The 26,678-nt window shown below is 39.7% G+C and overlaps 1 protein-coding gene across 2 annotated transcripts; it reads right to left on the minus strand.

Moving 5' to 3' along the window:
* Nucleotides 1–1,136: 1,136 nt before the first annotated feature.
* LOC308395091 (lysophosphatidic acid receptor 2-like) lies at nucleotides 1,137–22,003 on the minus strand. 2 transcript variants are annotated; one of them, XM_080879760.1, is made up of 6 exons: nucleotides 21,613–22,003; nucleotides 10,385–10,851; nucleotides 9,481–9,975; nucleotides 7,294–7,553; nucleotides 1,855–1,974; nucleotides 1,137–1,717 (listed from the first exon to the last, which is right to left on the minus strand). In XM_080879760.1, the coding sequence occupies exons 2-5, from the start codon at nucleotides 10,629–10,631 to the stop codon at nucleotides 1,876–1,878; spliced, it is 1,101 nt and encodes a 366-aa protein (XP_080735886.1). In that variant the 5' UTR covers nucleotides 10,632–10,851; nucleotides 21,613–22,003; the 3' UTR covers nucleotides 1,137–1,717; nucleotides 1,855–1,875. The 2 variants fall into 2 exon arrangements, with proteins under 2 accessions (XP_080735886.1, XP_080735885.1); XM_080879759.1 differs by having other exon boundaries at nucleotides 1,137–1,974.
* Nucleotides 22,004–26,678: the final 4,675 nt, after the last annotated feature.

A 26,678-nucleotide genomic window follows, 5' to 3' on the forward strand; every position in this document is an offset into this window, starting at 1 on the left:
AGGATGAGAAGAAAGACATTACCAGTCAGACAGACACTGTTCCTCGATCTAAGGAAAATAAGGCAAATGATCCAACAAGTGAGGCAAAGGTGCCTAAAAAGAAACTCAATGAGATCATACGATCCATTCGTCCAGCTGCAAACAGATAACAACCGCCTCCAATCTGGAAGGAAGACGTGACAACTCTGTAAACAGGCCACAGTCAGCAAGATACACGTTTTTAATGGCATCACTCAGAGAGCAGATTATAATGGCAGAAAACGTGTTACAGCCGTCAACGGTTCTTTTAAACATGTCAGTTTCTCCCAAAAATCAATATTAATCAGCTGCAATATTTTACTCAAAAGCTTTACTCACTTTACTCAGCAATAAAAACATTTGTGGATTATCATCCTGCTGACAAATGATGGGCTTCATCCCCCCGTAAATTACTACTGAATACTGTTACAATATCAACCATTACAACGTCATTGCAAATTTAAGTTGTATATTTCTATGACAAACATTGTAAGTGAACATTGTTTTCACTGAGCAGAGACAATTTACATTATGCAAACACAAGCAGCAAACTATAAATAAAAAGAACAACTTGCATCTCATTCTTATATCACACTGGCTGTATATTAAAAAGAAACGCAACATTTGTAACCACATTTTTCACTGGCTGTAGATTTACAAGGCACGGCGCTCATTTTGACGAATAAAAGAAAACGAAAACTGTGCGTCATAACAGGCACGTATACCTTGAGGGATTTAAAAACAACAACAATCCATATAACATTTGTGACAGGAACACCATCTACAAATGTTAGCAAGAAGAAAAAAAAAAAAAAAAAAAAAAGAAGGTGCTGCTGATTGGACAAAAAGTGTAAGAAACCCACTAAAATAGTTTTAAATCTTTGAACTAGTTTAAAAATATCAAACCTGATTAATCTATAACTTTAATGTTACTAAAATACTTATTAATGCCCTCAGAGTGGCCATTGGGCCCCTGTCTGAAACTATATCTGCATACACAACAGCTGACTGTTTACTCAAAATAACACAGGCCAATAAAATCCATCCTCCAGGACTTTACTGTTTACTTTTTAAATCAATCCACGTTATAAAAGTCGTGTTTCTAGTATTTTATTCACATTCTCTCTCTCTCTCTCTCACTCACACACACACACACACACACACACACACACACACACACACACACACACACACACAAAAAGCTTTCTGGTCATGCAATTAAATAAACACCCCGAAATTTATTAAGGAGGACTTACTGCACTAGTGGTAACAACTTGGATCACATTAACTTAAGCTAAGAGTAGCCAGCAAACTACTCTTGTGTGGCTCATAACTAAAGCACAGAGCGCATTCTTTATGATTGCACATTTTCACACATTTATTCCACGGTCTGCTGTGTAGCTTTCCAGGTGTTGCTCTTCCATCACTGTTGTCACTGAGGGGGAAAAAAAAAAAAAAAAAAAAAACAACAACAAAAAACTGCCGAGTCACTCATGTCTCAACAGGAAACTCTCACGTGTGTCTCCCATGTTGTCCAAGTGATCCCAACAATGTGTACGCGTCTGTGCAGGGGAGGTGTTGATGGCGGGCTTGTGTTTAAATGAGAAGATCAAGCTGCTGTTATGAAGCTTCCAGCCAAAGAGTGTATCTCTTCTACCAGTAGCTGCAGAAACTGTAAACCCACAGCAGAGGTAAAACCCTTTATATAAAATAAAAATAAAAAAAAAAGAAAAAAGAAAAGAAAAAAAAATCTACATAATCCTTGAAGAACCAGCTCAAGGCTCATTTTTGTGTACATACACAGATAAGTTCACTTAGATATGTATGTGTGCATGCCTCGAAATTTCTCAGCTGGTCTCAGTTAATCAGACTTGCAGGGATGTCCTCTGAGCTGGCACGGATGAGAGGCGCCCCGTTGCTCCTCTCTTTCGCCTTGGGGATACGAGACTTACCATTCTAGAGACAAAGGTGGAGAAACAGACAAGAGTGTGAGAAACTGAAAATGAGGTCAAAGAACCAGGAGGGTGAAGGGTTTAAAAATTATTAACAAAAAAAAAATCATGACAATGATAAGAAATGGGGATTAGATGCAACGGGGAGAATGTGAAAAATAGAGAGGGGGGAGGTGGGTGGGTTAGTCATATGAAAACTAGCAAAAAATAAAAAATAAAACCCACAAACAAACAAGCAGTTAGAAAGAGATGAATTTCATGTTCATACCCAAAGGAGCGTTTCCACACGACCTGCCATGTTTCTAAATTGCAAATTTCAGCAGTTACCGCAAAGCAACAGACACACACGACCAAACAAATTGCAGACGTACACAGATGGTGCATTTATTCTTATTAGTTGTAACAATGTACAAAATTTAAAACAAAACAAAAAAAAGCCCAAAAATCACGTAAAAAACTTCCTGAATTGCTGGAACAACACCAAGGAAAAAACAAAAACAAAAAAGTACGCCTATAATATAACAATCGGTTAAAACTTTGATTTAATTAAAATCTAAATGACAAGAGGTATAATTAGGATATATATGTATAAACAGACACAATGCTGTGCTCTTTGAGAGCGCTTACAGTTAACGCGCTCTATTAAAGATGCAACTTCCTTTCAGTGGCCCAAATGCCTCTTTGATCTTTATGTCCCCCCCCCAAAAAAAACAAAGACAATGTTTCTGTGAATTATTTCTCACTCAAGAATGCATGTGCACACTAACAAGATAACACACTCCTTGCAGCACTTCCTCTGTACCGAGAATGTATTCTTTGAACACACATGCCAGAGTAACGAGTCAGAGGAAATGTGGCAAGAAGCATGACCCGCTAACCACCAACACACATCTGGACTGGTTTAACCACAACATGAGCGTACACAAGCTACAAAACACATGGATTAATGAAGTGCACGCAGGACACAGAAATGTTACGGTCAGCATAAACTAGAGTAATAGTTGCATCAGGCAACAGGATAATTCCAGGCATTTGGGTAATTACCAAATCTGTTTATAGCATAAGGCAGAGAGGTGATTTAACCTCACTGATTGGGATTTTGAGGAGCTATGTGAAGGTCACTCCTTGACCTTCGGTTAAAAAGTTGGCCTGGAAAATTTGATGGCTGGATAAAAGTGCATATGCATGGAATTATATTTGTGGCCTTTATTCTGCATGAATGATGGGACACAGTGTGAACACAGATGTTTTGCGCATACACAACCAAATTTTGAACAGGTTAAGACAGAACTGAAGGTTCAAACCGTAATTCTAAGCTTTGAAGTTTGCGATATCGAGCTTAAATATTAACGACGGCAAATCAGAAACCTAAATGGGAGGGTTAGGGTTAGGGCTAGGAGTTTCTTACTAAGCAACAAACTTTGTGACGCAAAAATAAAGTCAGTGCCGAAGTGCCAAAAACTGCAGTTCTTCAAATGGACACTTGACGCCAATTCCAAGACAGTAAGTCCGCAAAGACTCCAAATTTAAATTTAAAAAAAAAAAAAAAAAAGTTGTGTTGGTGGACTTTTGAATGGAATAATCTAACAACTAGCATGACTTGCTGTGCAGTTAATTGCACCAATAGCCTGAAAGTCTGTCTAAAATCATTGTAGCAACTTAAAATCTATCAGAATACATGTTTGCCTGTTTTATTTTTCAATTTTGTTTTAGTGTCCATGTTTAACAGATGTTGAGACAGAATTTCAGCATGATCAACAATTATTAATATAATTTTTGGCACTCCTATAAGACATCCAGTCAAAGACGCTTATTTCAGCACTACTGACACACAGGAAAGCTTATACAGTAATGTCCCTACTGGTGGCAGTTAATTAGCATGCTAAGTGGCTAATAAAGTGGCTATTTACAAAATACTTTATTTTATTTTTTTTCACTGAATGATTGATTTATTTTGAACATGACTATGTTGACTATAACAACAAAATGCACTTTAAACAATAATGAGACAAAGAAAGGGTTGGTACAGACTTAAAGGTAAACTCATTTGATCCTACCTCAATATGCAATATACATGTATAATTACATACAATTATATAAGTCTACAAACAGATATCACGCATAAAAATCCTAATAATGATGAAGCTAAACGTTGGGTTTAATTGTGCCTGTCTGTAGAATAAATGAAATGTTTTGAATATTAAAAAAAAAAAAAGGTCATGTATCTCATTTACAGTGACAGAGTTTTTTTTTTCCTTTTTTTCCCCCTTCACAAAATACTTTAAGTGTCAATTTGTGAATTATGTTTGCATCTTAATTTTTGAATTTTGTTTTTACACAGAAAAACTACCTACAGCACTGTGTAGCTATTTAGGTAAATCTTTAGTTTTCCCAACATTTTGTAGAGTCAACTGAACAATGAACAAACTCAACATAACATTTTTGCAGCCCTGTTGTTTCTGTCTTTAGCTCTCATTCCAACACTTTCATCGCTCTTTGGCTGTGTGCCTCTTTCTTCCCAGCTTCCACCCACTTGTCAACTCTTCAGCTCTTGACCTCCTCCATCAACAGCATCACACAGCAGTGTGTACTCTCTCAACACGTGCGGTACACATTCGAGCATGGGTTTAGATGTCGCACGTTTTCAGATTTAATACCAAAGTTAGCAAAGTCGGCTTACATTTGACAGTGAAACGGAAGGTAAATGCAAAGCAGTCGCAAACAAGACCCCACATAAATCATAGTTTAGTCTGATTTGGCCAGGTGCAACGCGCACACACAAAAGAAGTGGGGGATTTCTGAATGATGGTGACGAGTCTGCAGCTGTGAGCTGAACAGAAACAGAAAGGCCATTTGCTTTACCAGTTTCCACATTACTGACTGACACAGTCTGCCACAAATCCCCACAGAGAATTTAGTGGCAGGATTAAAGTGTGAGAAACAAGAACTGAAAGAAGCACACAACCAACAGATCCTAGATTAAAAAATAATAATAATAAAAAAAAGAAACATTGTAGAATATCAAAGTTTAAGTTATGGAACATTTGACACAAAGTCACTGTGTTGAATGAGTTCTGTGTTTTGGACCTCTGTTGGAGGTTTTCTCTGAATGTGTTTTTTCTCACATCCTTACTAAAAGAAATTCTACAAGTGCAGTGTTTGTTTACGCCTCAATAAATGCTGTGATGTGACCAATTGCCATGAACTAAACCATCTCTTGGACCAGTCAACACTGATACTACAGCGCAACAAAAAAAGCACATTTGTTTACAATCGCTCAGACAGACAAGAACACAATAACTCACATGTATGCAAAGTGCACATTAACGCCGTGCTTGTGGCTTCTGGTGCACTTCTAAAGACTAATACAATTTTCACATAATACAACCATAGACAAGCTCTCAGCTGAATATATGAAAAAAGAAAAAACAGCACAAAGGCTTTGACTGGGGAAGTGAGCACTACAGTGAAGATACGTGGTTTTTCCTAATAGAAACTTCCCCAAAATATGCACCAAAAAAAAAGAAAAAAAAAAAAAGGAAAAAGTAAGCCACAACAACGATAATACTAATAATAATTAAAAAGTTATCTTTCCGCAACCCAAGTTCTCAGTATAACTGAGTGGAGACAGTAATGTGAAGCACTTTACAGACTATCCCTGCATGCTGCATTTACAGTTTTATGCAGCTGGCTCTGATCAAACTGCTTCTAACCTGTTGTTCAATTTTAACTGGAGGGAGATGTTGAGAGGTTCTGCAACATTTTACATATAAGTAATTAATTAACGAGTCTTTTCAGCTCTTTGCAGTAAGAAGCACTGAAGTGACAATAAGAATAAAAACAAACAAAAACATCGGACACCTAACTGATCAGCCTGCCTGCGCAAAGACTAGCTGTGTCTGCTCTTCCCTGATTTGTGTCGCATGTTGCCGATTTGCCAGGTCTCACTGACAGATGGATGAAACTACTGGATGCAGTGTGTAAACTGTGTGTATATAGACTGAAAACCTGGCACAAACTGGACTTTTTGCAGGCATGACATTCAGGAAATTAAACAACAAATATCTATCTATCTATCTATCTATATGGATATTAGGGGTGCAACGATACTCATATCGATATTGAACCGTTCGATACAGTGCTTTCGGTTTGGTACGCATATGTATCGAACAATACAAAATTTTTAATTTATTTTATCAACTTTTCTTCTTACGATACTGTCTGTGTTGGGAGCTCAGTGGATCTGCGTTCAACTACTCCGCCTAGGCTGCACTGTCGAGCGCAGATCCACTGAGCGCAGCGCAAGCTAGCAAGACAGAAGCTAAGCTCGTTGCAACATGGCAAATTGAACCTCCCCCACCCTCAGTCAGATCTGGCCTTTGGAACTATTTTGGTCTTCATGTGAAGTATGACCCTGAAGGTAAGCGCGTCATGGACAAAAGTAAAACAGTATGTCGGATGTGCCACGCAATGCTCAATTACATGGGTGGGAACTACTGCGTTAGTGCAGTTTGCGCCAGCCCCACGCACGGGGCGATCCGCGGTAGCTCGTTAACGGAGATTTGCCGTGTTGTGGCGTTAACGTCATTCCAGTTCCCACTAGTGCTGACAGCACTAGTGGGAACAAAATTAATATGACCGCACATTTACGTCGACATCATCCTAGTGCAAAGACAAGTGGAAGCAGACAAAAACAACAAGCACGCATGCTACAAACTTTACCCGAATCATTTAGACAGCCGTTAGCACAGGATTCTCCTTATGGGGACCTGATATGTTTAATATGCTGCTGAGAATATAGCCCAGAAGAAGCGTATAGTATAGCTTTTATTTTGGAAAGAGCCATTTCTCTGTAATAAACTCTCTTTTTCCAAAGATGAGTGATTTCTCGATCAGATAGATTTATTATTTTATCCCTTTGTTGTTTCAGCAACATTAAATTTAAAAACTGTACGTTTGAGTTAAAATATACATTTAGAATTTTAATAAATGACAAATTAAAAAAGCATGAACATTTTTTTGTATTGAAAAAAATATCGAACCGTGACACCAAAGTATCGAACCGAACCGTGAATTTTGTGTATCGTTGCACCCCTAATGGATATATAGATAGATAAAAAAAACAAACAAAAAAAACAAAACAACAACGAGCCACATTCAGCTACGCTGCTGTCGCACATCTCTCTCAAAATATTTAGATGGACAGATCATCTGACTACAGTCAGCATGATACCAAGTGGCCTAAAATCATAAACAGTCCTTAGAGCATGTGCTTGTTTTGATTGTGATTGCTGTCATTGATTCCATTGCTCTCGGACAGTACCTCTTGCTCCACGGTGTGAAATTTAACTTCAGAGAAGCCTCTGTTCTTGTGCCTCTGAGACCAGTTGCAGCACAGGATCTCCTTGAAGGTCCTCCTCATGTCTTGGTCCCTGAAGCAGTAGATGATGGGGTTGACGAAGGAGTTGCACTCTGCCAGCACCAGACAGTATTTCTCGGGGCCTAGCACCAAACTCCTGTCACAGTTCAGACCATCGAGCAGCAGCACAACCAGTGCGGGTGTCCAGCAGACCACAAAGCAGCCTACAGAGTCAGGGGGGAGAAAGAAATTCTTTACAACTCTGTTAATTTCTAAGGGTAGGGGGAAGCATATGAGGGAACACACACACCACACAGATTAGCCAGTTCAGTAGTCTGTTCTGTATAATATCTGCAGACTTTGGTAGCATGCTCAGCACTAATATATGCAAAACTACCAGCTGCAAAAACAGTTAAAGGATGTGAGACCACACACTCAGGTGCATAGTGGCTTTATGTGTCTCTCAGAATGATAAAATGAGGAAATGTCCTCACTGTCTTGATGATGTTGCTCGCAGGTACAAATTGTCAGCAGTGTCATGCAGGCAGAAACGAGCAGTTTTCTGTCATGCTAACAAAACTATGCAGCTCCCTGTCAGGACATGCTCTGGCTTTTCCTCAACTTCCTTACATGCCAGAGCAACTGAATCCTGGCTGCTGAGTGACGGGACAAACACTTGTGGGGTTTTTTTTGTTTGGTGTTTTCTTTTTTTTTTTTTTTTTTTGGGGGGGGGGGGGGTAAATTTGGAGGAATTTAATTGAAATCAAAATAAATCAGAATGAGACAGTGAGAGTAGAGCAGCAAAGGAGAAAGACTAGATTAGAAAATAAGAAGAAATCAGTACCAGGAAGAGAGGAGGTAATGTGTGTGTAAAGCCTATTTTTACAGGAACAGACAAGAAAAGAGACGAGCTTGCACGGGCCGAGAAGGCTGGCTGTGTTTGATCAAGATAAACGTTTCCCGGGAAACTTTATCCTCTGCAACTTTCTCCAACTAAACTTTCAGTAGAATTCATTAGATGGCAATGGTTTGCACTGCGATCACTTAGTCACTTAAATTATGTACACTTAGTGTTCATAATTTTTATCATCAATAGAATTTCCAGGCACAGCCATGGTTGTCTCAGGATCTCATCTCTGCCTTTCACAGATGCTGTTGTGTTGGCCATCAGGTGGTGACCTTCAGCTTGCACTGTGATAGTTTGCAGTTGATTGCAAAGTGATCAGGATGAGAATCTACACCTCCAAATCTGAAGCCGTGGTTTTCATCCAGAAATAGTTTGAATGCTCACTCCAAGTTGCTACTTCAAGTATGTCAGTGTGTTGAGTGAAGCAGAGGACAGACTGGTGTCTACACTGTGACAGAGTTAAGCGTGAGAACAAACTGAACTGATTTACAGGTCAGTGATTTTCAGCCTCGTCCCTTGCACACAGAGATTTTTAATATTCGGGAGTGAATTAGCATCACATCGTTTGGAATGTTTTGGTTGGTTGGTTGTGAGTCCTTCACAACAAATGTTCAGCACACACACACCCCATTATTTTCTCAAAAGTAATTCAATGTATTTATATAGCACCAAATCACAGTCACCTTCAAGGCGTTTCATTTCATATTGTAAGGTAGACACTCTACAATATATATTACGGTAATTACTTGCCAGAGAGCAGTCTAAAACTTGTTATTATTATTTTCATGTTAGTCCATAATGCATTCTCATAATTACCAGTTAACAATACAAACCTTAGGCTACAGTGCAATGCACTGACACAAATCCCTGTCCTAATGAGTACACATGTAAGAGCTTTCTTTTAGTGTTTTCACAAAATAAGCAACACAAAGAAAATCTGAAAACCAGTTCAAAGATATTTTAAAGTGATCTCCATGGTGATTCTACTGTAGAAACATGAACAGGTAGAAATGGAGGATGCAGCCCGACTGCTCATCGCTGCTTTTTTTACCTGTTCAAAAGCAGTGAACAGGTAACAGGAACCGGCCTGGCTGCCGTGCTGAGGTCGGCACACGCTTTATCATCATTTTGGGTTCTTCAAAAGCTTTTCTGTTAGCATGATGTTTTTAAATGAAGCTAAAAACGCAAAGTTATCTCCCAAACATAACTATTTGACTTGATATGTATTGTGTGCACTCCCTTACCCAGGATCATGGAGACTGTCTTCATCAGGTTCATCATGGTTTCTCTCTGTCTTGTCGTCGAAGTGTGCTGTGACATCTGCCTGCCCTTGTGCCTCACATAAAGAAAGATCCGGGTATATACGGCCACCATGATGGAGAAGGTCATCAAGTTAAGAACGGCCCAGAATATCAGGAAGCTGCGGTGGTATAGCGGTGCCATGGTGGAGCATTCACTTAGATGGCACGTGCAGTTCCAACCCATTTGGGGAACGAGGCCCATGATTATTGCCACCAGCCAAATTAACAGCATGACTATGAAAACACGCCGAGTGCTCATGCTGCTGTGTAGCTGGACGTTGAAGATAGTCTGGTGGCGCTCCACAGCCACGAATAGGAGGTTGAGGACCGAGGCTGTCAGGCTGGTATTTATCAACCCCTGACGAGTAAACCACTGGTTCGGTGATAGCTTTATAGTCCAGGGACCAGTATGAAACATCATGTGGAGATACGCAAAACCTAGGAGGAGGAAAGTGAGGAGATCTTTTAAACAGAGGTAAACTATTTACACTGTTACATTCTGAGTAGAGTCTATCGTTGTTACCAGAGCAGGACAATGAACAATCTTTACATGAAATATGAGGATGTCAGAGACTCATCGCGGTAACATGCTATCGCTGTGATCAGTACAAACTTAGTTGAAATAGTCAGGAGTACTATTAAATCAAACTCAAAAGGTTGCCTGACTGTCCAAGAATCCCCAGCTTGGCATTCATGGTTTGCGTTTAAGAGATCACTGTTGCTTTTCAATGGAAACAACTGTGAGAATGTGTTTCTATTTTGCTCTACTTTCTCTTTGTGAAGGGTTTTCTGTGAACTTAAGTTATTTCACAAATGGTTTTACAAAAATAAATGGAAAAAAATTTACCTGCAAAAAGGTCTGCCAAAGCCATATTACCCAACAAGTAGTAGATGGGAAAGTGAAACCGTCTGTTTTTGAAAATGGCCGCTACTACCAAAAAGTTGGAAAAAATAACAATGAAGCAAACAATCAAGCCCAGCGTGACAATAAGAACGTCACGCTTTTTCCATTGAGTATTAATGGCTTTTCCACTGTTGTTGTAGAAAAAGTCGATGGTCTCATTGTCATGGCAGGTACCGGTTATGTTACCCATCCTGAGGCGTGAGCGGGGTGTGGGATGAGAAAAACGTTGATGAGTAGAAAGAGTAGGGTGGTGTTGCAGACGCAGAGTAGAAGGAGGAGGATTAGGGCACCACTGACACTTGCCACATTGGGAGGTTTGGAGATCGGCATGCCATTAGCTGTGCAGGTGAGGACTGGAGTTATCCAGACGTCTGAAAGCCTGGGGACTTCTCTGGATGCACATCTACATTCTGGAGAAAAAGTAGTAAGTTTGAGCAAACATTAAATTATGCATAACAGTTCAAAATCAGTGATAAGCATTTATTAACAAACTACAGAAACTGGTCATAGTGAAATGATATCCAACATAGACAGCAAATATTTAACTTAAAATTTTTAGCATTTAGAGAATAAACATTTAAAATAATATAGTTTGACAAGATTAAGGTAAGGAGGAAGTAAAGCAATATTTGGATGACAAAATAACCAAGTATTTACCAGGTCTAAAGATGAGGTAAATACTAAGTAGACCTTATAACTTAAAGTCATGATTTGCCATTTTACTTTATTAGTCTCTCACATCACAGTGTAGGAATTTCTTTACATGGTTGTTTCAGTTCATTGCAGCTTGCAGGCAGTCATTTCCGCTCTCTTTAATTCCCGGTCAGGTTGAGGTCTGGACTTTGACTGAACCATTGCGACACCTCGATTCTTTTTTCCTTTTCCAACAAAAGTAACCGGCTGTGCTTGGGATCATTGTGCGGTTGCATCACTCAGTGCTGGCTGTCATATGACCTCACATTTGACTCTAGAATACTTTGGTATACTGATGAGTACGTGGTCAACTCGGGAACTGCAAGGTGTCCACATCTAAAAAAAAAAATAAATCAACACAACTCCACCACCACCGCGTTTGAGCAAATACATGTTTGGTTTTTATCCATATGTGGTTCTGTGCATTATGGCCAAACTACTTTACTTTGGTCTGCTCTGCACAAAGGACAATTATAGATGTTAACAGGGGCATTTTACTATGGCTATAAATCAGACTATTACTGGAAAACAGTGACAAATATGTTTATCATGCAAAATAGCTGTGGCTTTTGTCCCTTGTAGCTTATCCCGGTGTTGCCGTCCATCACAGGTCAAGCTCAAATTACAGTCAGAACATCTATGCATTTGCGCTGTCTTAACAGAGTCAAACACCAGTGCGAACAAACCATTTCTAGACGCCCTTGTACAGAGATATACAGCACTATAGCGGTAAAAGCACTGGACTCCCCCCCCCAGGTTGGGGTTAAATCACCAGAAAAGCTTTTTGTATCTAGTGGCCAAACAAAATGTGATACCTAATATGGAATGAAAATTGTAAGGTATCAATAAATAATTCATTAAAATCACCTAAATAAACTAAACACCCCTACTGAGCGTTTAAAGAAAAGAAAACATCCTGCTTTTTGCCGTTATATTCTTTCACAGTGAAAAGGTAGGGCAGCAAGTTCAAACTGACTTTGCACCAATACAAATGAGCACTTTATTAACGCCACTAACCTTCATCAAATCTATGTACTGAAGGCAGCATCTAAATAGATTATCCTGACATGTGACGTTCCAATATTATCAAAAATACAGAGGCTCTTCTTCCTGTTAAACTAATGCAGACATGTTGACATGACTTATTACAATGCACTACAAAGCATGCACTCAGAGGCCAGTTTCCGAACACACACTTATTTTATAATCCTAGAAAGATAACGCTGTTCCCAAACAGGGCTAAGCTGCGATAATAAAGTTGACCCAGCCAACAAAGATAAAGCAGTATGCAAGATTTGCCCCCACGCAAGCTGTGGATAAACAGGTCACCTCCCCTTTCAGTCCTCTGATGCTTCAGTGTCGTGCTGCAGAAAATAAGTTTGAGTGCACAGCAACTATTTTCCTGTTCAATTGAACTGAAATCAATTTACATTATCAGAGAAGTAATTGCTGGAAGCGAGTCGCATCACTTTTTTGTTGTTGTTGTTCAGAACATCTCAGACTACGTGCACATCTAATCAGCTTTGTTGAAATACGTGAGTGGCATTTCTTGCATTAACTATCTGATTAATCAACTTATCTAACGCATCCTTAGCTACTGAGCCGTCTCCAGCACGTAAGCTTTAAGGTTAAGGTTTGAAGCCCCAACGAAAAGGTTGTTAGCTTTTTTTGGCATAAGGATCTATACATTTACCACAGAATCACATCGTAAGTAACTTTGCCCTGTACAAGCCAGAAAACCTTGATTTGTAAGAAAAGCAACGTTATACACTACGTTCATATACTACGACTGAGTAACTCCTATCTGACATGTCACAACAAGAACAGGCAAGGCTTTAAATGATTGTAACTGAAACCAAACACAGCCCAGATCAAAACGCAGCCAACAACTGACTAATCCCTTATTTAGGGTAAACCTGTACATGCTGCACAGTGTGCTCTTATTGTTGAGTCAGCAGCACAACCTCGCACAGTCTCCACTCTCCTGTGAAACGCAGCACTGCACGACAACACCGCAGTGCCGTCAGTTCCAAGTTCAACTCTCCCAACAATGGAAACAGCAGAGCTGCTCCCTGCAGAAGAGACACACCTCACAATTACACAATCCAGCTATGTAACTCAATCTTAATCCAAACACACACACACACACACACACACACACACACACACACACACACACACACCCTTAGTGACCCGTTCTCCTACCAAGGATGTGTGGAAAGAAATGCCAAATTAAAAATGTGAGAAATGCAGCGGGAGTGCAAACGTCACAGGTTGGAAATGAAGTGATGGATGAGACCACTGCAGGAAAGAGGGTTCAATTTTTGATCGAGGCAACAAATTAAAACAGGTGAGGAAATTAAAAAAGAAAAAAAAAGCCTTTCCACATTCTATCCCTGTGGTGACAGAATGTGGAAGGATCCAAATGGTTAAAAGTAGTGAAACAGTGGTGTGCATGGGAATGTGTCTGAAACTCACCGAACAACATCACAAATTTGTGGCGAGCAACAGGAAGGTAAGAAGGATGCTATTCCCTTTATGAATGCAATACTACCTCGACTACATACGACCAGCAGCTGCAGCTTTTAAAAAAAAAAAAAAAAAAAAAAAAAAAAAAAAAAAGTTCTCATTGTTGGATTTGTGTTTTAAAGTCATACTTTAATTTTACCCATTGTACTAAGTGGACAAGTCCACTCTTTATTTTAAATGCATAATCACATTGGCCAACTCTGTTTGTAAAAGCCCAACATTAGTCTGCAATTGACATCGAAATGTTTACATGTGCATTGAGCCAAAGATATTAATAAAAAGACGAGCTCTTAAGTCATAATTAGATGTCCAACTGCCATTTAAGTTTCACCTGCAAACATACCTTGATTTCAGAAGGCACCTTGAGCACTACGGCTGACAGTTCTGCGAATTTGTATTTTCCTATTTCAAAAAAGCACAAAACCACAACGCTTCAGTGCAAAGTGCATCTTAAGCTGCACTAAGCAGCTGCTGTCACATGATGTGCCACAACTGAAGTGCTCATCGCATTTTCTACACCGTTTTAGGCACAACAGACATGCTGCTATGTGACCAAGGTTATACAGAGGACACACAAAGTAAGTGACTAGTCAGTGAGAAGTTACTGAATAGTCTGCCTCAAGTTGGCGAGAGTGAATATCTGGTAGACAAATAATAAAAATAAAAACTTGCTGCCTAAAAGGAAACTGACAGCATTTTCAGAATTAGGTAACTAAAAAAAAATACCACTAAGTTGATAATACTTCTGTACTGTAAAAGTGAAGCTAAAGGCACACTGCTAATGCTCACCAACAAATCGTGTTGTCTCATCTGATGTAAAGTGTAAAAATAAGATTTAACACTTTTTTGTATGTAGGACAGTTTAATGGCCAGACTTTTTGTGTCATTTCCCAAAATATCAAACTGATGCACTAATAAGAGCTTGCTACTCACACAAATTGAGAAATAATAGTAAATCTGTTGCAGCAACTCTGGTCTAGGTTGTAGACGGGTACATAAAGGTTAGCTCAACACAATGTTAGCTGGCTCAGCAAAGTCTAAAACCCTCATTGGAGATAACATGCAACGGCGGATATCAACTTCATCTTATAAGCTGGGCTTTCCTCTTCAGACTGTCTGCATGTTCAAATTTAAAAAAAAAAAAAAAAAAAAAAGTTATCAGATGATGGGAAAATGGTGATAATAGAAATGTTGAAATTTACCGGAAACTGCAACACTGTCATATCTTGTAAGACAGGAAGTTAATGCTGCAAAATATTACTTAGATTTGTTAAAAATATAAACATTTTAAAACTGGTAATTTTACTGTAGCATGAATGCTCAGTGCTGGTTGTTTCAAAAGCTGCTGACTGCACATTAGACGGCTGAAACATCAAACAGAATACAGGGAGTGCAGAATTATTAGGCAAATGAGTATTTTGTCCACATCATCATCATCTTCATGCATGTTGTCTTACTCCAAGCTGTATAGGCTCGAAAGCCTACTACCAATTAAGCATATTAGGTGATGTGCATCTCTGTAATGAGAAGGGGTGTGGTCTAATAACATCAACACCCTATATCAGGTGTGCATAATTATTAGGCAACGTCCTTTCCTTTGGCAAAATGGGTCAAAAGAAGGACTTGACAGGCTCAGAAAAGTAAAAAAAATAGTGAGATATCTTGCAGAGGGATGCAGCAGTCTCAAAATTGCAAAGCTTCTGAAGCGTGATCATCGAACAATCAAGCGTTTCATTCAAAATAGTCAACAGGGTCGCAAGAAGCGTGTGGAAAAACCAAGGCGCAAAATAACTGCCCATGAACTGAGAAAAGTCAAGCGTGCAGCTGCCAAGATGCCACTTGCCACCAGTTTGGCCATATTTCAGAGCTGCAACATCACTGGAGTGCCCAAAAGCACAAGGTGTGCAATACTCAGAGACATGGCCAAGGTAAGAAAGGCTGAAAGACGACCACCACTGAACAAGACACACAAGCTGAAACGTCAAGACTGGGCCAAGAAATATCTCAAGACTGATTTTTCTAAGGTTTTATGGACTGATGAAATGAGAGTGAGTCTTGATGGGCCAGATGGATGGGCCCGTGGCTGGATTGGTAAAGGGCAGAGAGCTCCAGTCCGACTCAGACGCCAGCAAGGTGGAGGTGGAGTACTGGTTTGGGCTGGTATCATCAAAGATGAGCTTGTGGGGCCTTTTCGGGTTGAGGATGGAGTCAAGCTCAACTCCCAGTCCTACTGCCAGTTTCTGGAAGACACCTTCTTCAAGCAGTGGTACAGGAAGAAGTCTGCATCCTTCAAGAAAAACATGATTTTCATGCAGGACAATGCTCCATCACACGCGTCCAAGTACTCCACAGCGTGGCTGGCAAGAAAGGGTATAAAAGAAGAAAAACTAATGACATGGCCTCCTTGTTCACCTGATCTGAACCCCATTGAGAACCTGTGGTCCATCATCAAATGTGAGATTTACAAGGAGGGAAAACAGTACACCTCTCTGAACAGTGTGTGGGAGGCTGTGGTTGCTGCTGCACGCAATGTTGATGGTGAACAGATCAAAACACTGACAGAATCCATGGATGGCAGGCTTTTGAGTGTCCTTGCAAAGAAAGGTGGCTATATTGGTCGCTGATTTGTTTTTGTTTTTGAATGTCAGAAATGTATATTTGTGAATGTGGAAATGTTATATTGGTTTCACTGGTAAAAATAAATAATTGAAATGGGTATATATTTGTTTTTTGTTAAGTTGCCTAATAATTATGCACAGTAATAGTCACCTGCACACACAGATATCCCCCTAAAATAGCTAAAACTAAAAACAAACTAAAAACTACTTCCACAAACATTCAGCTTTGATATTAATGAGTTTTTTGGGTTCATTGAGAACATGGTTGTTGTTCAATAATAAAATTATTCCTCAAAAATACAACTTGCCTAACAATTCTGCACTCCCTGTACATTTAAAAAGTAAGTGTTACTATCCCGGAGTCTAATAACGGACATGTGACAATGGCTTTAGCGTGGTTGGCCGATTGGCATAATTTTTGAGTCATCAACCATTAGAGTATAATTCAAATGTTACTCAACAAAACTGCCAATGAAAACAGTACGTTTCTCAAAAATAAAAAACTTAAAATGCACTGTTCCAAATTATTACGCACAGAGTTTTGAAACATTTTATAGGTTGTAGAGAACTGAAAATGGTCATTTGTTGAATTTGCAGCATTAGTAGATCAATTTTACTGAAATCAAAAGCTATTTCAATCAAAAACATCTTAAGAGGTCAAGTTATATATTAACATAGGACCCCTTATTTGATAGCAGTTTTACAATTCTTGCATCCATGGAACTTGCAAGTTTTTGGAAAGTTTCTACTTGAATGTCTTTGCAGGATGTCAGAATAGCCTCCCAGAGCTGCTGTTTGGATGTGAACTGCATCCCACACTCAATTTTTTTTTTTGAGGATGCTCCAAAGGTTCTCAATAGGGTTGAGTTCAGGGAAGACTGGGGGTCACACCATGAGCTTCTCTCTTTTTATGCCGATAGCAGCCAATGATGCAGAGGTATTCCTTGTAGCATAAGATGGTGCATTGTCTTGCATGAAGATGGTTTTGTTGCAGAAGGCACAGTTCTTCTCTTTCTACCATGGAAGAAAGTGGTCAGTCAGAAACTCCACATACTTTGCAGAGGTCATTTTCACACCTTCAGGGACCCAAAAGGGGCCGACCAGCTCTCTCCCTGTGATTCCGGCTCAAAACACTCCACCACCTCCTTGCTGACGTTGCAGCCTTGTTGAGACATGGTGGCCGTCCACCAACCATCCACCACTGCATCCATCTGGACCATCCAGGGTTGCACTGCACTCATCAGTGAACAAGACTGTTTGAAAACTAGTCTTCTTGTAGTTCGAGGCCCACTGCAGCTGTTTCAGCTTGTGAGCATTGGTTAGGGGTGGCCAAATATAAGGTTTATGCACAACTGCAAGTCTCTGGAGGATCCTACACCTTGATGTTCGCAGGGCTCCAGAGGCACCAGCAGCTTCAAATATGCGTTTGCTGCTTTGTAACGGCCTTTTAGCAGCTGCTCTCTTAATCTGACGTATTTGTCTGGCAGAAACCTTCATCATTGTCCCTTTATCTGCACGAACCCATGTGTGTTCTGACTCAGCCACAAATCTCTGAACATTATGGTGATCACACTTAAGTTTTTGTGAAATATCCTTTTTCTTTCCTATATTGCTTGAAAATGGTGGTCTGCTTAATAATGTGGAACATCCTTCTTTAGTAGTTTTTCCTTTAATTGGGCTCACCTGGCAAACTAATAATCATAGGTGTCCGAGATTGATTTCAATCATCCAAAGAGCTCTGAGACATGATTCCATCCATGGGTTTATTTGAACAACAACGTATTTAATCTTTATGACACTTAAACACAATTTGCATTATAATTTGGAACGTGGTGTAAAGGTGAACACTGCAGTCAGCTAACGATCAAAGCAATAACAAGAAGGTTCTTGTTCCTAGTGTTAGCCAGCAACCTCCAGCAACTACTTGACAACCGGTCAGGGAATACATATTTTCCCATGTGGTCATTAAGACTTTAAAAAAAAAAAAAAAAAAACATTTTAAAATATATACTCAGTAATGGTACTCATTCACACGTGACTACTTTTGTCCTTTTATGTCAAACTTCTGGATGAATGTTCAAGAATGTAAAAATTAGGGGTGGGAATTTAATGCGTTAATTGTGATTCATTTGAAAAAACATTGTGTGAAAAAAAATTAACATATTTAATCGCACTTTACATTTCAAGCAAAGGGGAACTTTTGTTAATGCATGATTTCCTGGTATACCGATTACAGTGACACACACAGCTACAAAAAAACCCCCCCAAAAAAACCCCAGCAGAATCAGAAGAAAGCGTGTTGCTAGGACTGAACGAAGGCAAATTTCATTTCTACAGTCTATCCAACAGAAGCCTTGATAAAAGCGTGGTTTTGTGCAAACAGAGTTTGCATAGCACTGAAGCACTTTAACTTTATGGCACCATCTAAATGCAGCACAGAAACTGTGGGAGCTGTTAGAGTTAGCAGTTTGAGTACCAACAAAAGTTGTCGGCAGGCCAAACTTGATGAAATGACTGGCTTCAGGACCAAAATTACTAAGTCAACATCAGACAAACTTACAAATTCTCTTGACTGTAGACTAGTATCAGTGGTAGAAGACAGGGGGTTAGAAAGTGTGCTACTGATTCAGATGAGCCCTGTGTTCCAGTCGAGCAGGGACCTACCCACAGATGTCAGTCCTGGTCTGCAAGTATTTGGTTAGTCCTGCCACTTCTGTCCCATGGGAGAGACTGTTCTCACTTGCAAAATACATAGTAACAAAAAAGAGAGATCTGCCTTGAGCTCTGAAAATGTGAACAGGCTAGTTTGTCTAAATAACTGGCTGAAAGAGACAGACAATAAATAAGCATGGAGGTATTGTGAGTCCAATGAGTTTGTTGTTTTTTGCACTAAAGTGTTTGATGATCACTGTTTTAGCTTAATTTACAAAAGAATGCTGGCTAAGGTTACTCGGAGTTTAAAGGTGAAGCTGGTCAAATAACCTTTTGTTTCTGCCTTTTTTAAGAAAATAAAAATGCACTTTATGTTGAAATTTTTATTATTATTATTATTACATAAAGATAATACAATTATCTGATAAACACTACAAAAATAAAGTATTATTACAGGCTCACTCTAAAGACCAAAAGTAAAACTTGGTCAGCTTAAGTCGAGCTTAAGCTGTAACAGCAGCTACAGTTCTGAACACACACCGAAAATCGTTAGGCATACGAGTACGTATGTCAAACAAATACTTGACATGTGAAAAGGAGAAAGAAGCTGATGTTAGGAAGTTGTGGGTTACAGTCTCATACCCTCCCCCTCCATTCACACATACATTTAGCAGTTTCCCCTTCCCACATTTTCTGTTGTCTTAGTGGGTTTACAACTGATACTTGTGACCTGAACACACAAGTTCACGACAACAAACCAGCTTGCATTAGAACAAAGACCAACCAACTGTCACCACCGGCTAACATTCAATTACAGCATTTCCTGCACGCCTAATTAAGACTTTTGCGCATTCCTCTAAACTTGACCACTGTGTGTGTGTGTGTGCGCGCGCGCGCAGCCTGTGAGTTTTCATGCATCGTGTGTCTGTGTTTGTGCGTGAAAGGACTCGACGGGATCAGTAAACACCGGTTTGAATGGAAACTGGTCATTACCAGGGGAGCCACACCCAAGGCCTTTTCTCCGTCCTCCCCTCAGTGTTGCTCTCTTTCTCCCTAAAGAAAGAGTCTTAGCTTATTGACTTCAGCCAGCCTTTCTTTAGAATAGGAAACAGTACTAGGAAATGCATGCACCCCCACAATAGCTGAAACCAATACGACGGTGTAGGCAGACACAATTGATTGTGTTTGTGACCTCTGATTCCAGGTAAAACTGAGATTGTACTTCTCTCCACAGGACCCCCTCTCTTCTACTGTGAAGTATTGACACCACTCACCATGTGTCACCTATATGGACTATATGGAATATATAGCACTTTAATCACCCAGACACACGCACAGACAGCTGCTTGTTTCTCCTGATATGACTGATCCAGTCTTTGTTTCACTTTTAAAACTTAAGCTGTCTTTAACACCCCCCCCCTTAACCCTTGTTTTTCTTTAAATCTTCATTCCCATAATTAGCATTTCCTGTAATCTTATTTTTGTTTGTTTTTAAAGCCCAAGTGAATATCTTGTAATAAAGACAGAGGACATGCACTGCTGATATGCATAAATAGTGAGACTGGATCAGGAATGTCATTTAAAATGTATATACAAGTTTGAGGTGGTGTGTGTTTACTGCATGTTTAAGACTGGGATTCAATAGGTTTGTTTCTTTTGGTGTTTTCTTTTTAACTTGTGAAAAACATGCTTTCGATGCAGTGATCATTAGCATGTCATGTCAATTCAAACCTCAGCTGACAGGCCAGGTGTAATAAAGTGCTTGAGTAGAGTAGAAAAGCACTATACAAGAACCAGTCCATTTAACATTCACAAAATAAGGTTTGTCCTGTCACATCTTTCATATGAACACTGACACAGCCGTTCAAACTCAGTACAAAAACAAATCAGTGCTTTTTCTATACCTCTGAATTGAATAATGTGAACAGCCCTCCCTCCAAAATAACTTAGTCAAACTAAACAGGAAAAAAAAGAAAGGTTTAATACTTTCTGACACCTTGTTAGAGTGTACAAATGAGCGATGGATCAGAAAATAAGCAGACCAGAGATGTTAACTTTATGGTGGTTTATGAAGAGGCACAGATACAGTTTTACTTTGTCTCAGTACTCTGGTCCTGAAGTGAAGCTTTTCGTATGCAGATTTGCTGCTTTCGCTTTTTGGGACTTACTGTAAACTCAACACTAACTCTGTGAAGTGAACACGCCGTAACACTGTGTCCACAGACGGAACAGTTTAACTTTATTGCAGGGCTGTTTTCCTGTAGGCGACACCTGTGCTGTAAATGTGCGTTTGGCGTTTTCTTTCCTTTTCTATTTGCATATGCAGTGTGCTGTGTAGATATCCGGGAAAATAAAGGCAGAGGGAAGAAAAATGGTTGTTTTACTTTGGAAGAAAGTTAACACTGCCCTCGTAGTAAGCGTGGCAAAACTGCTTAGCTGCATTAAAAAGAAAAAAGGGAACGGCTGCTTCTCCGTAAGGTAATGAGCTCCAGACTCCTTCCGCGCAGATACCTTCGCACGCTCACGGGAGTCGCGACCTCCGCACGGAGGAAACAATGAAGCACCGTACAAACATTTCTCTTCTCCCCGGGCGCGCATTTCAAACTCGTCGCCCTCCGCTGAATTTTTTTTAATACAGAAGAAGTGTGAATGTGGAGCGGGAGACGAGTTTGAACTCACCTTTAGTCGTCTGTGAACGCCTCCAGCAGGTATAGTTATCCAGGTTAGATCTTTGCTTGTTTTCGCACCTGAGAACTCCTCCCCAGCTCACAAAGCAAAAGTGAAAAAAAAGGAAAAACCCCACAAAAACAGAGGGCCGAAAAAACTACTATGATATGGGGTTTTTTCTGTTTCTATCGAGGCTCAAGTCCACCTTTTACTTTTGAGTCTCACAAAGTTAAATACGCTCGGTCTTCTGCGTCACCTTTACTCGAACTTTTGTTTCGCTTCCGGTGGGCTTAGCATTTGTTACCTGTGCGCAGTAACTCTGTCCCAGGAGGCGTACACAGGGCGCGGCAGCCGCTCCCTCGTTTGTTCCAACTCGTTCTACTAAACGAGCAGCTTAGAGCTTTTTGGTCGTTCCTTCTGCCAACCTGCGCGTTTTTGGTATCCACCCTGTTTGGCTGGCGGTGGGGCATGTCAGCCAATGAGAGCGGAGCGTCAGAGTGATTGACAGAGTGGGCAAGGACGCTACTCAGGCGGCAGATAAAAACCAGGGATGTGGAGCTAATTTTACATCATAATACCCGAGATATCTTCATGTAATAAAAACAACTGCAATGTGTAAAATTACACAAGTTCAGGTAGCTTGTTCATAATGTTTTTTCTATAGTGGAACATTTGCAGAAACGTTTCTGGCATAATTAATCAATAGAAAAACCTGTGAAACGTACGACAGAAACAGTTAAAAGTTTAAATTCTATTCCCTCTTTCACATTAATAATAATAATAATAATAATAATAATAATAAAAGCAAAGCTTTTCAGTGGGCCACATTGTAGTCTCTGCTGAGCTGATTTTGGCACCTGGGCCTTATGTTTGACACCCCTGATATAAACTAAAGTAGCAGGTGAACTGTAAATGATCACGTGGTTTGTAGTGAGCTTTAAGGCTGGATGTGTCTGTCACGTCTGATGTATTGTAGTAGTAAAGGCTCAAAGTAATTAAAGCTGTGTAAACCTCAGTCAATCTTTGCAACCAAGACAGCTGAGTTCCTCTGATTTTTTTTTCTTCCTTTGTGAATTAGTTTATTATTTTTGATCTTTCTCAATTACTTTGTTGATCAGTTTCAATTCAGTTTTTTTTTTCATTTGTTCCAACAGGACAAAATGCACACTGTGAAAGAGAGCCAGAGATTAATAATAACTAATGATTACACGCTTAATGATTAACTAATGATATTATATGTATATAATTTTAGAATGTTTAAGCATGTTTAAGCATGTTATAAGAATAATGTTGTATAATGTATGTTCCTAGCTTGATTTATATGCTATGTTTGTTTTAGATATCAAATAAAGATTCTCAGTTGTTATATGTGAATGTGTTTTCTTTGACTGAAATATATGAAAAGATTTTTAATTAATTTTCAATTGTATTTTGAAATATATTTTGAAATGTATTTCAAAATATATTTCAAAATATATTTTGTTACCGTATGGGAAGTCATATGCATGTTGTATATTTACTCAGTCTCAAATCTATAACTGCAAATTTGGCCAAAGTGGAAGTGGCAAAAAAAAACTGCAGTTCCTCTGATGACCACTTGAGGCTGGCTCCAAAAGAACACCCCAAAAAGGCCCCCAAAGTATTTGGTGCTAATTTTTACTTCGTAAAAACCACACAGGATGGGATTTTTTTTAAAAGCTCACCTTTTTAATGCTTACCAAGGCTTAACATTTGCGTGCTGGCCACTTTGATTGACTACTTTGACTTGCAGTGTCTGCTAGGCCTCACCTTTATAATTGAGCTGGAACTCTCGCTTGTGTTTGTGATATTGGTCCAGGAAGTTGGTGCTTTAGTTTTGGTGAGTGAAATTCCAGGAATTGCTGTTAGTTAACACTAATTAGCAGGTGTGTGTTGCAGTGTGTGTGTCACACCCATACAATATATGGATGTCGACCGCTACATCCATATATTGCTAGTGTTACATGCTAGGGTTAGCTAAAAACTTAGCACTCAAACTCTTTGAAAGTAGAAGTTTTGAAATTTCTGGTTTTTGAAACCCTTCAAAATATGGAGTACAAAACCACTGGATGATGTCACAGGGTCTACGTTCATGTTTCATATCTGCAAAACCTCGAGGCCTCAAAATGAGGCCTTTAGTAGCGCTTTTTTATACAGTCTGTGGATTAGCATCCCGCCTTAAACTTTGCATGAGCACATTGGGCGCAGATCATACTTCCTTTGACCTCTCAGTTAATCTAATAAAAAAGTATTCAAGTAAAAAAATGGTACCTTGGATTACCTCAAGCTTCTGTTTTGTACAGTTATAATGAGCACAGAAACCTCCACGTACACAAGTGGGCTAACAGGTTAAGTGTATGTTTCTGGCTTAATGCCCGAAACTGACTAAAGAGTGTCAGAATGTCTTCTGCTGTTTAGGAGTAGACTAGGCGAACGTATAGCTGAAGATCAATTGTTTGCGCTGAGGATCACTGCATTAATTTTTTTGGTGCTCCAGAGGGACTATCAAAAGTACAAACAACCTTATAATGAAAATAAGATGAGAATAAAGAAGGGAAAAGATAAGGAGGAACTAAAAGAAAGACTGCACAAAGACAGAGACAGAAGACACATGGCAAATTGAATACCCCTTCCTGTTTACACCAGTGACCCACTTTGTGGTTGGTTAGGATGTGAGAAATGGTTCAGACATGTTTCTTCAGCATGTTCAATCTGCTTTCCTTATTAGGCGGGTTGCATTTCACAATGTGTGTCCAGTGTGTGGTTGTTCCAGCACTCACAGTTTCCAGTTAGCTGTATTGGGCTCCTCCATTTCCTTATTTCCTCCCAGTGTCAGAGGCAGCTGGCCGGAGGCTGGGTATGCCGTAGTCATAGAGAAAAGGATGCCGATTGCCGTCTGTTTCTTCCGCACCTGTTTGACAGTGTGCAAACTCTAACAAATCTCTAATATTATGGTGTAACACAGAGCAGGCCAAGGTTACCAGCAGGCCAGAGCAGTATGATATTAAATTTAATGGTTGAAATTTTGTGTTACTGCACTATGAGTTATGTTTTACAGCAGATTTCCTGGTAAGTGGACATTAAACAGTGGCAAGAAAACAGGGCTTGTCTCACAAATTCAGCAATAAGATTCATTCACAGCTGATTGAAATTTTGGGGAAATGTGATTATCGCACATATCCTGTAAGATCTCTTGGCTCTTCAGCTCTGCAGTGATAATAGCAATTCTGTGCCGGTAACCAATAAAAAGCAACCAATCTCAGAGTGGTAATCTTTTAGGATATGGAGAGCTGGGGAATCCAGAGGGAGGGCGACCTGATTGGATGTTTTGTGCTTTTCATACAGTTTTTTGATGAGGTATAAACTGTTTTGCAGATAAAGTGTGGATTTCAGCCAGTATTGTGTTTATTATAGTCTAAACCGAGGCTGTTTAACTAATTTTGTATTTTGGGGCCGTAACAGTGAAACTCCCCTTTCACACAGTGTAAAGAAATGTAACCATGCATTTAACCCCTGCAATATCTTAACATAAGAAAAAGAGGTTTCAACAGTATGTTTTTATACATGACAACAGTACAAACGCTGCTGGAGTTAATGAAAGAAATCTGTCAGTGTGACTTTTTGGACTTTAAACAGGACGTTTTTGTGAATTCACAGAAAGTTTCCTGTGGAAATTTCATACTGTGGACACATTGGGGAAAAAAGAGAACTTTCTGGAGAGGATAGTGAAAAATAGAACTTCTGTACTTTAATTGTTTAGAAATTGCTTTAATGTAGGATGAATGCTCATGGTGGAAGTCTTTATCTGGAGGTTCACCATTGGCATCCTGTGCTTTTCACCCCTGTGACAGGTGTGAAAGAGTCTGGAGACACCATGGAGAACATTTTATTGCCTAACATCGTTCAGTATGACCAGTTTGACCAGTTTGTAATTGATTGTCTGGGGAAACATATCCATTGAGGGACACGTAGACTAAGTAACAGCACTCCTGCCATAACGTATTGGGATGAAACCCTTGGACCCTTGGTCCCAGAGCATCTCTGGGACATTATGCTTTGTTTCATCCGAGGCACCTCAGACTGTCCTGGAGCTTATTGGCGCTCTTATCCAGATCTGGGCGGAGCTCCCCCAGGACACCATCCGTTGTCTAATTAGGAACATGCGCTGATGTGGTTCAGCCTTCTGTAACTTGATGATTTTCATTTCTATCAAACAACCCAACATTCTTTTGTGCCTAACACATTACCATATCAATATAGATATCCTGGTATCCATTAAAAATGATATGCATAACCATGTGTCTGGTGGTAACGTGGCACTGAATTAATTCACCAAATATTCCTAAAACTTTCAACAGGACAGCACGAAAGAGGACTTCATGTGAAATCATCAGTGGTTGTCAGCTGTCTAACTTTTGATTTAGTGCATTGAAATCACCGTCACTCATGTTCTTGTCACAAGCTGGTCATGTGCACTTTACAGAAAGGGGAAATTTTTAATCTCAGTGGGCTGCATGTGAATAAAGTTGTTTGAGACATGAGACCAACCCTTGTTTATGTTTACAAGGCAAGTAGCAGAACTAGTACAATGTTTTACCTTCCACCACCGATAGATTTTTACTAGATTATGGGAACTTTATACAATTTGGAAGCGATAACATAAACACATCGGGGCACTGGTTTAGGTCAGCGTGTTGAGTGGGCGCCCACATGGCTGAGAGCGGCCGGCCCGGGTTCAAATCTGACCCGTGGCCCTGCACAACAGATACATCAGAATACTAAATATATATTAATGTGGTCATCTTGTCTGAAAATCTACATTTCCTAAGAATAAAGTGGAAACTATGGGCAGAGCAGTATTACTTGCTCTGCCTGTTTCTTTAGTACGGACCTCATCACCAGACATCCCCAAAATATTCCATATTCCAGCGGTTAGCCTCCTGATCCCCACATTGCCTCCAACATTTAGAGTCTCCTCCTGAAAAATAGGCTTTCTGTTTCTGTGTAATGAAGGAAGAAATTCAAACATTTCTATCAAAAACTTTGCTATATTTGAGAGT

The sequence above is a fragment of the Rhamphochromis sp. 'chilingali' genome, assembly GCF_963969265.1.
Source record: "Rhamphochromis sp. 'chilingali' genome assembly, chromosome: 4".
In the NCBI taxonomy this organism is placed as follows: domain Eukaryota; kingdom Metazoa; phylum Chordata; class Actinopteri; order Cichliformes; family Cichlidae; genus Rhamphochromis; species Rhamphochromis sp. 'chilingali'.